This window comes from Equus przewalskii, chromosome 23 (assembly GCF_037783145.1).
Source record: "Equus przewalskii isolate Varuska chromosome 23, EquPr2, whole genome shotgun sequence".
NCBI lineage: Eukaryota > Metazoa > Chordata > Mammalia > Perissodactyla > Equidae > Equus > Equus przewalskii.
In genome coordinates this window covers 1,165,444-1,176,873 of record NC_091853.1, presented here as the reverse complement: position 1 = coordinate 1,176,873, position 11,430 = coordinate 1,165,444, and the positions used below count along the sequence as shown (strand labels likewise).

The 11,430-nt window shown below is 45.3% G+C and overlaps 1 protein-coding gene across 3 annotated transcripts; it reads left to right on the top strand.

The window, feature by feature from the left end:
• Positions 1-1,058: 1,058 nt before the first annotated feature.
• On the top strand, positions 1,059-7,736 carry RAB29 (RAB29, member RAS oncogene family). 3 transcript variants are annotated; one of them, XM_070591801.1, is made up of 6 exons: positions 1,059-1,235; positions 1,607-1,850; positions 3,634-3,705; positions 4,392-4,573; positions 4,867-4,988; positions 5,276-7,736. In XM_070591801.1, exons 2-6 carry the CDS (start codon positions 1,727-1,729, stop codon positions 5,385-5,387), a joined length of 612 nt encoding a protein of 203 aa, XP_070447902.1. In that variant the 5' UTR covers positions 1,059-1,235; positions 1,607-1,726; the 3' UTR covers positions 5,388-7,736. The 3 variants fall into 3 exon arrangements, with proteins under 3 accessions (XP_070447902.1, XP_070447903.1, XP_008540720.2); XM_070591802.1 differs by having other exon boundaries at positions 1,074-1,235; positions 1,711-1,850; XM_008542498.2 differs by lacking the exon at positions 1,059-1,235 and having other exon boundaries at positions 1,257-1,850.
• The last annotated feature ends 3,694 nt before the right edge of the window (positions 7,737-11,430 follow it).

The window sequence follows — 11,430 nt, the reverse complement described above, 5'->3', positions numbered from 1 at the left end:
ATGAGCTCAGGAACTAAGAATCAAGCATTAGGACATACGTGCTCCCTTAGGGGGTGATGGCATGGAAAGAAATCACGAAAGAAAAAGGTGAGCATCACAGAGGCAGGAGGAGAGCAGGGAAGAACAGTGTCACAGAAGCCACGTGAGAAATAAGTTTCAAGGAGTGGTCAACTACGTCAAAGCCAACGAGAATGGAGAAAAGACCATTGGAAAGGGGTCTGAGACATCCTGAAAGATGAGTACGGTAGCCTGACCTCCTGTACCGGGGGAACAAACATTTTGGGCTAAATAAGTTGGGAACCTTGCTGACGTTCTTTCCTCACGGGATGTAAGTGGTGGCCACTCTATCCAGAGACCCGGGTTTTCCCAAGGCCCTGCTGCTTTCTCTTCTATTCCTGGGAAAAGCACAGAAAATAGAGCTTATTTTGCTTGCCATGAAGCTCATGTCCCATTAACTCCTACCTAAAGGACAGGCAGGTCAGAAAAGTTACAGGTTGAAAAATTAAAATTATTTGCAAGTTTAATCATCACTCATGAGCAACAGCAGCAACACCTCGAGGAGGACTCCCAGTGTACTGCAACTGGCTTCCAGCTCAACTGATACATGACTAGTGTATCGAGAGTAGAGATAGTGGAAGTGAGAACCAGGAACTGGTTCTTGTTTACTATTTTCACTGCTGTGGCTGGTTATTAAATGTTCATAGCTGCCATTCAATGGCATGGGTTTTTTAAGGGTCAGTCTCTTGGGCAAGTGTCCCTGAACTTGAGAGATACTGGGTCATATAGGAAATATAAGAGCCAGCCTTCAGCATGTTCACAAGATCCTAGGTTTGCCTATGTAATTGAAGGACTAGGAAATGGACATCTGGAGCATGAGGGACGAGGCTTCAGCTTTTATTAGTGGAATACTTTATGCAATCTATGGAATAATTTTTAATCTTAGCTCCATAAAACCTTCAAAAGACAATGAGAAATCTATTTGGAATGGATTTAGGCAGGTGAGATCATGTCGAACAAATCGCCTCTGGACGATCTTTCCTATTCTAGAATTATTTAACAATAAGATTCTGGACGGTTGAAGGAGTTTGAAAGCCTTGAAACTACAATTGTAGATTTTTTAAAATAGTGCAGAAACTACATTTCCCAGGAGCCCTCGCGGACGAGTCCCCACACTGGGCTGGTTCCCTTGCCTACGAGGTGAAGTGGAAAATGTAGTGCGGCGCGCGACTCTGCACGTGAGCAGGGCGGACGAAGGCGGGAGGGACCGCGCCGCTTGGGGCGGCACAGGGTCCAGGGAGTCAGGGTGTGGGCTCCTCCTTCCCCCGAGTTTGGTTTGTGCCAAATAGGGGCGGGCCCCCATCTTCTGGCCCGACTGTGAAATGAGCTGGCCTGGGCCCAGTCGCCCGCTGGAGCGGTTCGGGGGAAGTCCCGGGGAGTGAGGCACCGAGGTGCCTGGTCCTGTTTCCCGGCAGCCGGGCCGGGAGGGGGAGAAGGTGCGAGCAGGCGGCCTGGAGCTCGCGCCCTGCCCCCACCCAGGCTGCGGCGGCGCGGGGAGGAAGCGCGTATAGGTGGAGCGCAAAGTTTCCCTTTTTCTTTCTCGTCACAGCAGCCCCAACGCCGGCGGGCGGGGATGCCTAACTTCAGTTTGCAGGGGTCCGGAGCCTAACGGGTTAAAATTAACGCCTCCTCCACTTCCCGCCTCCCCGAAAGGTCCACCCCGCCAGCCATGGGCAGCCGCGATCACCTGTTCAAAGTGCTGGTGGTGGGGGACGCCGCGGTGGGCAAGACGTCCCTGGTGCAGCGTTATTCCCAGGACAGCTTCAGCAAACACTACAAGTCCACGGTGGGAGGTGAGACGCGCCGTGGGGGCGGGGAGACCAGAGGCCCCGAGCGGGGTCGGGCACGGGAGGTCTCAGGTCCTTGCGCCCTTCCTCGGGTCAGGAAGTAGGTGTCTCGGCTCCTGGAGGAGTCATTGCGGGGTGTTTGGCATGGCTTTCTTGGGTTTCTCCAGTTAGGTTTTCCCAGCCTGACCTGACTGCGTGGAGAGAGAGGGCGAAGGTGTGAAGATGAGAAATGGGAAGGGACGATGAGAAAAGGAGCAATTGCTGCCTTTTGCGGGGGGCCCTTCGAACCCGAGTGTCCTCCTGCACCTTCCAAGCGGTCCCGGCCAATCGCTGCGCTCAGCAGAGGCAGCCGAGACCCCCTGGTGAGGTGCCAGCTGGGGCTGTCGTCCCGCCTCTCTCAGGAGTTCAGGCAGCTGTTGAAAGAACAGAATGGTGTTTAGCCTGGCCTCAAGGATCCCAGCTTTGTTATGGGGGTGCCTGCATGGGAGAGCCCCTTGGCCACCCAGTGGGATGCTTACCAGGGCTGATGAGCTGTGTGTTTATTGTCTGTTGGTTGCTTAAATAAAGGCAACCTGGGAATTCTTCAAAGAATGTGAAATATTCTTCCCACCCCTTTTCCTCTCAAACTGAGGAGGGAAGGAAGGAAGGGAACCCCAAGAGTTAATTCATTTCTTTCCTAGTGTCACGTTTGGACTCAGCTGTTTTTTTCAGAAGTAGCAATGCCCTTTATTTAATTAGAAGGTGCTTAGCTGGGAAGAGCTGGTGAACGGGGAGAGGACCGTACATTTATTTATCTCTGTTAAAAGAATGTTTTTTAAGGAAAAAAACTTGCAGTAATGTTAAATTTTGAAAATGTGTGCTGGTGTTCATTATGGAAATTTTTAAAAATTAGCCATCTTCCTTAAGAACATCCAGCAAAATGAGGGTTTAACGTTTCAAAGACTGTTTCCTGCCCATTCTGCCCCCACTACTCCTAAATAAGATGGGGGTCCCTATGCCATGGATTTGGTTTAAAAGTGTCCCACTAATTAATTTCTAGCACTTGCTCTAGTTTTACTTTAGTAGAGAATAAAAATGACTCTGGCTAATTTTTTGTCAGTGTTTATTTTGAATTTCCCCTAGCTTTCATTTCCCCTGGCATACTCGTTCAGCCTTAACCCATGGGGTCTCAGTATCTACAGATGGGGTGGGAGATTCCAGCATATTGAAACGTCATCCACGCAGTGTCTTTTTCCTGGCGATGCTCTGGGACCTCTTCACTTAATCCCATCCCTGCCCAAGATAATTCCTACAGCCTTATGGAGGATGTAGAAGTCTCCCAAGGGTGTGTTGGATTAGAAGCCAGCAGTGAAACTGAATGTGGAAGACGCAAAACTCAGCACACCTCATTTCCCCCTTCTACTCATTTCTTCCCTGAGAAAACCCCCTAAATCTCCCAGAAACTGTTTAACCTGAGTTTAGGACGTTGTTTTCATAATCAGTTTCACCCTCCTATCCCCAGCCTTGGAGACAAGTAGTATCAAGTAAATTTGTTTGACAAGAGAGTAAAAGCTGGAGATCCTACAGGGAGTGAGTATGAATGATCTGTCCCACGCTTAATACATGAGTGTGGGCTCATCTCAGTCCATCGAGGGCTTAAAAATAAATAAATAGATGAATAAATAAATAAATAACTAAATGAGATTGGAGTTGTGTGTCCCTGGGGTTGTAACTGCATATTTGATGTGAATTTCTTCATGGATTTTTTAAAGATAAGTTTCATTCAAGTATATTGTATGTGCATTTTCAGTGGATTTCGCTCTGAAAGTTCTCCAGTGGTCTGACTCAGAGATGGTGCGGCTCCAGCTGTGGGATATTGCAGGTAGGCTGGGAAGACTAGATGCGAACAAGGGAAGAAATTTTGGTTTAACCAGCAAGCTCTCAGAGATCAAGGAGGGCGACAAAACCAGAAGTTCTTTTTCTGAAGCTGGAATGATGGAGCTGCTCAGAGGATACACACGCTAAATAGATGTAGGGCTGTTCTCAATGTCTTCTGCGGATGTTTTGCCCTAAATAAACGTGGAGCAGTCTCTGTGTGGGTGGAGCGGCTGCAAGGTGGTGGGTTGACCGTGACCAGACCATAGGTGGATACTTCCACGACAGGGGGAGGGTGCTTTTTCTAGGTTTGCAGCTGACCTTGGTGAGAAACAAGATCCCCAGAAAATAGCCTGTCATAATAATAGCTAACTCTTATTACATGCCATGCATTTTTCTAAGCATTTTAGATTCACTGACTCATTAATCCTCACAGCAACCCTATGATAAAAGCTACTGCTTTTATCCCCACTTTACAGATGAGGAATCTAAGCACTGAGAGCTTGACTTGTCCAAAGTCATATGGGTGGTACATGACAGAGCAGGGGTTTGGAATTGGGCCGTCTGGGTGCAGAAGCTGGACTCAGCCACTAGGCCTTACCCCCCCCCCCCCCCCAATGAAGGTAGAAAGGGCAGGGTGTCAGGTTCTGAGCCTGGTCTTAGATCACCTTGAGAACTCTCCTTTCTTCCCAGGGCAGGAGCGTTTCACTTCTATGACACGCCTGTACTATCGGGATGCCTCTGCCTGTGTTATTATGTTTGATGTTACCAATGCCACTACCTTTAGCAACAGCCAGAGATGGAAACAGGACCTGGACAGCAAGCTCACGCTGCCTAATGGAGAGCCCGTGCCCTGCCTGCTCTTGGCGAACAAGGTATGTGGTCATTCCAGGAAATGACCCCTGGCCTTTGTCTGTGGGCAGAGAGTAACCGTATCTAAAATGCTCTCTGATTCTGGGCATCCACTTTCCCTTCTCATGTTGGAAAAATCATCTCTACCTCTTTTCAAGGAATGTTGAGACTTTCTTTGGGAAGAATGTTGACTGCGGATTTCTAGATGCTGGTGTTCTTCACCATGAGTGGAAGTGTTTGAAATCTGCAAGTATCTGAGCCATGTTCCTCTTTCCAGAAGGTTAAGAGATCGCCTTTTATTTATTCTCTTTGCCAGTGTGATCTGTCCCCTTGGGCAGTGAGCCGAGACCAGGTTGACCGATTCAGTAAAGAGAACGGTTTCACAGGTTGGACAGAAACATCAGTCAAGGAGAACAAAAATATTAATGAGGCCATGAGGTGAGTAGCATATGCTGTTCTGGGGATAGACACATAGGTTTACCCACCTGCCACTGCCATGCCTTGGACTGTCTTTTCTTTTTTGTGAGCAAACAAGAGGAGACCGAGTCACCAGAATACCAGCTTCTGAAGGTCAGGGATGCTGTATTCTCTCCAGAGATAACTGGGGACAATGGGGCATTTAAACCTTGTGGCTTTACTGAATGCCATCTGCTGATAAGATAGTGTCCGCCATTTCTCCCTTTCCTCCATCTACCTTCTCAGCCTTATTTTTATTTGTTTTTTAGAGTCCTCATTGAAAAGATGATGAGCAATTCCAGAGAAGATGTGTCTTCGTCCACCCAAGGGGACTACATCAACCTGAAAACCAAGCCGTCCTCCCCCTGGGCCTGCTGCTAATAGTGTTTGGCTTGTTTTCCCTCCCAGTTCTAGGAGGTCTTTCATCTCTTCCCTTTGGCCGCCCACCCAGCAATTTTATTCAGTACATTTGAACTGTCTCTTGCTCACTCTTCAGTGAGGAGGGCCATCATCACTGAGAGAAGACACCTGGGAGCCAGGTGCATTTCTGCATCTCCTGCAAGTTGGTTCTCACTTGCTGCTGGCTCATGTGGCCCAGTTAGTGCCTTCTGGATAAGAAAGATCGTTGTCTCATCTCTCAATTTGTGATGTGGGATTTGTGGGAAGGATTAGAAATCAGCATCTTTGTTTTAAGGATCATAACGCTGACCTGCTTTTGAGCTTATTTTTCCTTTTGATGTATGTTGATTTCTCAGTCTGATGTGACTTCAGATCGCAAGGAAAATGAGATCAAAAGCCATTTGCCAAATTCCTTGTAGTTCATTGCTTTCAGATCCTTTCTGTCTTGGACTTTCAATTCAAACATCTGATTCTGAGATGCAGAAGGAGAGGGGCTGCATGTCTTTGGGTTTGGACTACCGGAGGTGACCGAAAAGTCACTGTATTTTTGAAGCTTCTAAAGTCACAATTAGCTTTCTCTTGTCTTCTCTTCAAGAGTAGTCAAGACTATCTATCATATGTAATGAGAGCATTTCTTTCCCCAAAGAAAGAAATTCTCACGTTAGGCTTTTCTAGTGTCTCCCTCCCACGGGTGTTCCTGGGGGGATGTCTTGATGCATAATGCTGCAAGTGACCGCGGTCGGCTGTGATGCCCTGAAATAGGTCTGTTCCTCGCAGCTCTGGGAGTCTGAGTGGAAGAGGAGGGAGAGGTTAACAGAACAAAATCCCATGAGGCAACTTGCTTGTGAGTACTTTGGATGGCTAACACTTAACAGCCATGGGAAACCAGTGTTATGTACAGACCTGCGCCTGGGGGTGGAGAGGCGATAGACAGAAAATCATTAGGTAATTTAAGTGCTAAATCGGGTAGGATTTTTAGTTTCGAATCATTTCTAGACAGAATTAATTTTAATTCTCACAGGATGGTGATTTATAACCTACCCAAAGTTAGGAACATTCTCAGTGAACTCAGAGGCCTCGAGTTCTTTGAGAGACACTTTTCTAAATAAGTGTCCTAAATCAGTGTTCCCAAATCTGACTGATCAGAACCACCTGGGAAGTTTGTTAAAAAATTAAAAAATAAAAGGTTTTAAGATTCTGGGTCCCAACCTCAAACCTCCTGAATCAAAATTCCCCGGAGCGAAGCCTGGGAATTTGTGGTGGTTGCTGTTTTTCAAAGCTTCTCAGGTGATTCTGATCAGCCTGGTTTGGAAACCTTCGCTGGAGAACTCGGTGAAGATGCGAGAGCAGGCTTTTTCTGTTTCAGCGATCCTGGGCTTCTGTAAGCTCTGTTAGCAATTCAGGTGATTCTGACCCACAATGGGCTTTGAAACCACTGTCCTGAGAGAGAGAGCAGAGGCAAAATATCAGAACGAGAATGGGAGCCAGTCCTTCAGTGGTTGGTTTGTTTTTAATGTCAATTATTAGACCTTTTGCACAGCTTTTTGAGAACTTGAAGCTCCTTTTTGTATTCCCCTTTTCAGGTAGGGTTTTTATTACAGTGATTCTGAAGATAATAGTGGAGTAACAAATTCCCTTTATATGAAAAGAAAATTGATTTTTTTTTTATTAAAGATTTTATTTTTTCCTTGTTCTCACCAAAGCCCCCTGGTACATAGTTGTATATTCTTCGTTGTGGGTCCTTCTAGTTGTGGCATGTGGGACGCTGCCTCAGCATGGCCTGATGAGCAGTGCCATGTCTGCGCCCAGGATTCAAACCAACGAAACACTGGGCTGCCTGCAGCGGAGCGTGCAAACTTAACCACTCGGCCATGGGGCCGGCCCCAAGAAAATTGATTTTTATTCACTGGTTTGAACCCCTGCAAAATCACAAATAAATGGGAAATCAATCTTGATATTCCTGGTAGTTATTGGCCTTTAATGTGAGTTAAAGTGTTATTTTACACTGATACTTCAAGAATATTGCAGAAATGGAGACTATTTTTTAAATACCAAAAAAATGAAGGTAAATGTTATTCCGTTTATCTGTTAATTTACTAGTACCAATTGTCTAATACGAATTCTGTACTTGATGTAACACCCCAAATACTGCTTGGAAGTATGACTATTTAAAAAAAACTGAACATGCCTTCTTTTCCCATATGCTGAGTCAGGGTATACCTGCTTTTTCAAGCATTGCTAGACACTGGCCTGCCAGCCGTTCTGGGTTTTCTCTCCTGATTGGTGAACATTAGAGGCCTGAGATTAATTAAAGAAGAAGTTGAAATATAACTAATTCCTCTCTGCGTTTCTATCCATAAAGAAAAGGGAAAGCAAAGATGAGGAAGGAGAAAATATTTACATGATTAGAAATGTGATTATACTAAAAATAATTGTATCCTATCATTTGGGTGCTACCTCTTACACAGAATTTTTTGGAACTTGGATATTGTTGTGGCCCTTTCCTAGAGAATTTTCCGTGTTTGAGACAAGACGCCCCTCCAACCACTCAGCTGGTCTACGGCCAAAAAGAAAACATAAGCGTTCCCTGCAGACTCAAGGTCTGAGGTTGTGAGAGAGCCAAGGAAGGGCTGAGAACAGAGCTGTGGGACTGTGACTGCCCTGGCTTTCTTCTCTGAACAGAACAGCTGAGTGACCAAACAAGCAGGGAAAAAGAGACCACAGGTCAAGGAAGCCTCCTCAGCAGTAAGTGATGGTTTGCTCTTTTGTCACTGCTAATGAGCCAAAATTACTCCAAGAGATATTGCTAATTCACTTTCCCTAGCTATTGGTAAAGTATGCTATGGTTCTGCGTTTTTTTCCTATTTTCTCCAGATTTAACTCTTTTCTTTAGGTGGTTCGTCTTCTGTCCTCAGGACACTGTCCCAGCTGACATGAGACGTTTCCTGCCTGTCGTCGTCCTTTTGTAGGCAGTGGCCTGCTTTTGACTTGATCTAAGGCCGTGGTTAGAAGATGTGAAAATCTCCGTGGTATTTTGTAAAATCCAGTGAGCTGATTGCCCGAGGAAACAGACCGCAGTCCCCTTTGCCCCCCGCCCATTTTGGGTCGCTATGGATGGGAAAAGTCCTCAGCTGTGAAAGTGACTCATTTATTAAAGCTGAACGATCCCAAAGCTGCAGGCTGGGCCAGGTGGGAAGCCACAGAGAGTGGCAGGGTTGGAAAAGACGCTACGTGTATTTTTGATTCGGCCATAAATACCAGAGACTTGAGAATGTAGCTACATATGACCTTTGTTGTTGTTAGAAAAAAACCTGCCTTCCCTTTGGCTTTCAAGCATAATCTGAATTCTCTCGAGTTCCATCTGCAGAATTTCAGTCTGATAATGGAATTGCTCTGTATTAGGGTTCTCCAGGGAAACAGAACTAGTAGGATATGCATATATGTAAAGGGATTTATCATAAGGAATTGGCTCATGCAATTATGGAGGCTGGAAAGTCCAAAATCTGCAGAGCTGATGTCCCAGTTCAGGTCCCAAGGTTAGCAGGCTGGAAGAGCAGACATTCTGGTTCAGAGGCCGTCAGGCAGGAGAATTACTCAAGAGAGGGTCAACCTTTTGTTCTGTTTAGGCCTTCAACTGATTGGATGAGGCCCACACACATTAGGGAGGGCAATCTGATTTACTTAGTCTACCAATTTAAGTGTTAATCTCATCCAGAACACCCTCACAGAAACACCCAGAATACTGTTTGACCAAATACCCCATGACCCAGTCAAGTTGACATAAAATTAACCGTCACGTGCTCTTAACAGTCCTTTACTGTGTGAGGGTACGTTTTGATGCCTTTTCTGCACACGCTAATTTAATTTGATTCACACTCAAAGCCCGTCTGATTAGGAACTAACTAACTACATGTTAATGGGAATAAGAAGAAGAAGGCAGCCAGTCAGCTTTTTATGAGTTGTCATGAGATGAGAAGGGCAGCCTAGCAGCACTGGATACCAATATCTGAATTTGTATAAACTTCCCTCAGATCTGTGAGTTGTGTATGCTTCTTACACTGTCTTGGAAATAAGAAAGAAAACAGTTCTTCCTATTTTATGTTTGAGGCAACCAGTGTCTCAGAATTTGACTGACTGAGGGCCGGCCCCGTGGTGCAGCGGTTAAGTGCGCATGTTCTGCTTCAGCAGCCCAGGGTTCGCCGGTTTGGATCCTGGGTGTGGACTGACACACTGCTTGTCAAGCCATGCTGTGGCAGGCGTCCCACATAAAGTAGAGGAAGATGGGCCCGGAGTTAGCTCAGGGCCAGTCTTCCTCAGCAAAAAGAGGAGGATTGGTGGCAGATGTTAGCTCAGAGCTAATCTTCCTCAAAAAAAGAAAAGAAAAAGAAAAAGAATTTGACTGACTGAAAGGCAGCCAGGGGAATTTGTAATAAAGCCCGAGACACTACTGCAACCCTTCTGATTCCCCGTCTGCATTCTGTCATTTAGGTTTCTGAGAAACATTTGACCTGAAAAACCTATTTTAGAAAATAAGCATTTAGAGAAACAGAACTAACCCCTCTTGGGTTTGAAACTCTTGGTTTGTGTTAGATTTTTTTAAGGCCTGTTCATGCATGGAGTAGAGACATGCGTGTAATTAAAATTTGGGGCCAAACTAAGTGCAGTTTGAATAGCATACAATGCAGATATATCCCAAGAGCTGTAATTGAGAAGTTCCACTTACTAAGATGTGTCACCCCAATGCCGTGGCTGTCATTTCCTTTTGAATATCAGTTGTCTTGTTTGCAAGCACAGGGCTTTTAACATCCATTCCATCTTCACCTGTTGCTGGCGGTAGCTAACATCTGAGTGTTTCTATAAGCCAAGTATTCTCCTAAACACTTCACATCCATTATTTTTCTTTTCACAAAGACCCTATTTTATGTGTTTATATATATATATTTGTAATGTGTATATATAATATAGGAAACTCAGGCACAAAAAATTACAGCTTTGCTCAAGTTCAGACAGACAGCAAGTGGCAAACTGATTTTAGCCTTAGGCAGTGAGACTCCAGAAACTGGGCTCTTTGCTACGATACACTGGCTCCCATTTTGTATGTGTGTGTGTTGGTGATGGCATCCTTGAAGTTTTTCATATAACAGATTTTCAGTATGATGGAAACAGAGTAATTTATTAAATGGGTATACAGGTTTTCTAATACTTTTATAATGAAAAATTTTAAATCTACTCATGAAGGAAGATGGAGAAAAGAAGAAAAGTCCAAACCACCCACAGCCCCACAACCCAAACAAAACCTCTATTTACATTTCGATAAATTTGTTTTCAGTCGTTTTTTTTAATGCATACGTTTTTTTCTCACATTGCATTCACACTTAAACCATTTTCAATTACATAGCTTTTATGTATCCAGTATTGCAGTAGGGCTGGGGTGTGAAGATCCATGCCCTAGAAGTTCAAAGGACAAGGAGGTCAAGAAACGTTTCTTAAAAGGAAGTAGGATTTGGGATGGATACAAATTGAGAAAGAGGTGGGATAGTATTTCAGGGTGGGGAGAAAGGGAGTTCAGAATTCTTACGCAGTTTGGGAAGTAGCCAGTAGACCAAAAGGCTCGTGTTGTAGAGCAGTGGGAAATAAGGTTAGAAAGACTGTTGACAGATTGTGTAGGTCGTTAATTGATTTAACCAATAGTGGCGTAAAAACCGTGTACCAGGGACTTTGTTAGATGCGAAGGATGAAGGCCTGGGGCAGAGAAGCTTCCTGTCCAGGAATGGCAGTCCAAAAGGGAGCCAGCACGTAAAAGGACCGCGTCTTGCTGCAGGGACTGCTGTCTGCTTCTTGTAGTAATGGAGGCCAAGGAGGGAGCCAGGAAAAGCCTCACGAAAGAGAGGGCACCCAAACTGGATAAGAGTTGCCAACTGAAAGACTACAGGAGGAAACGCATGTTAGACAGAATAAAGTGAATAAAGGCATGGAGGCGTGCAATAAACAGCGGAGCTTGCTCAGAGAACAGTGCATGTTCATA

Coding starts and splice junctions, on each gene's coding strand:
- RAB29 (XM_070591801.1), top strand. CDS start 1,727: ATGGGCAGCCGCGATCACCTGTTCAAAGTGCTGGTGGTGGGGGACGCC. Junction 1,851..3,633: donor CTACAAGTCCACGGTGGGAG/GTGAGACGCGCC, acceptor GTGCATTTTCAG/TGGATTTCGCTCTGAAAGTT. Junction 4,989..5,275: donor AATATTAATGAGGCCATGAG/GTGAGTAGCATA, acceptor TTTGTTTTTTAG/AGTCCTCATTGAAAAGATGA.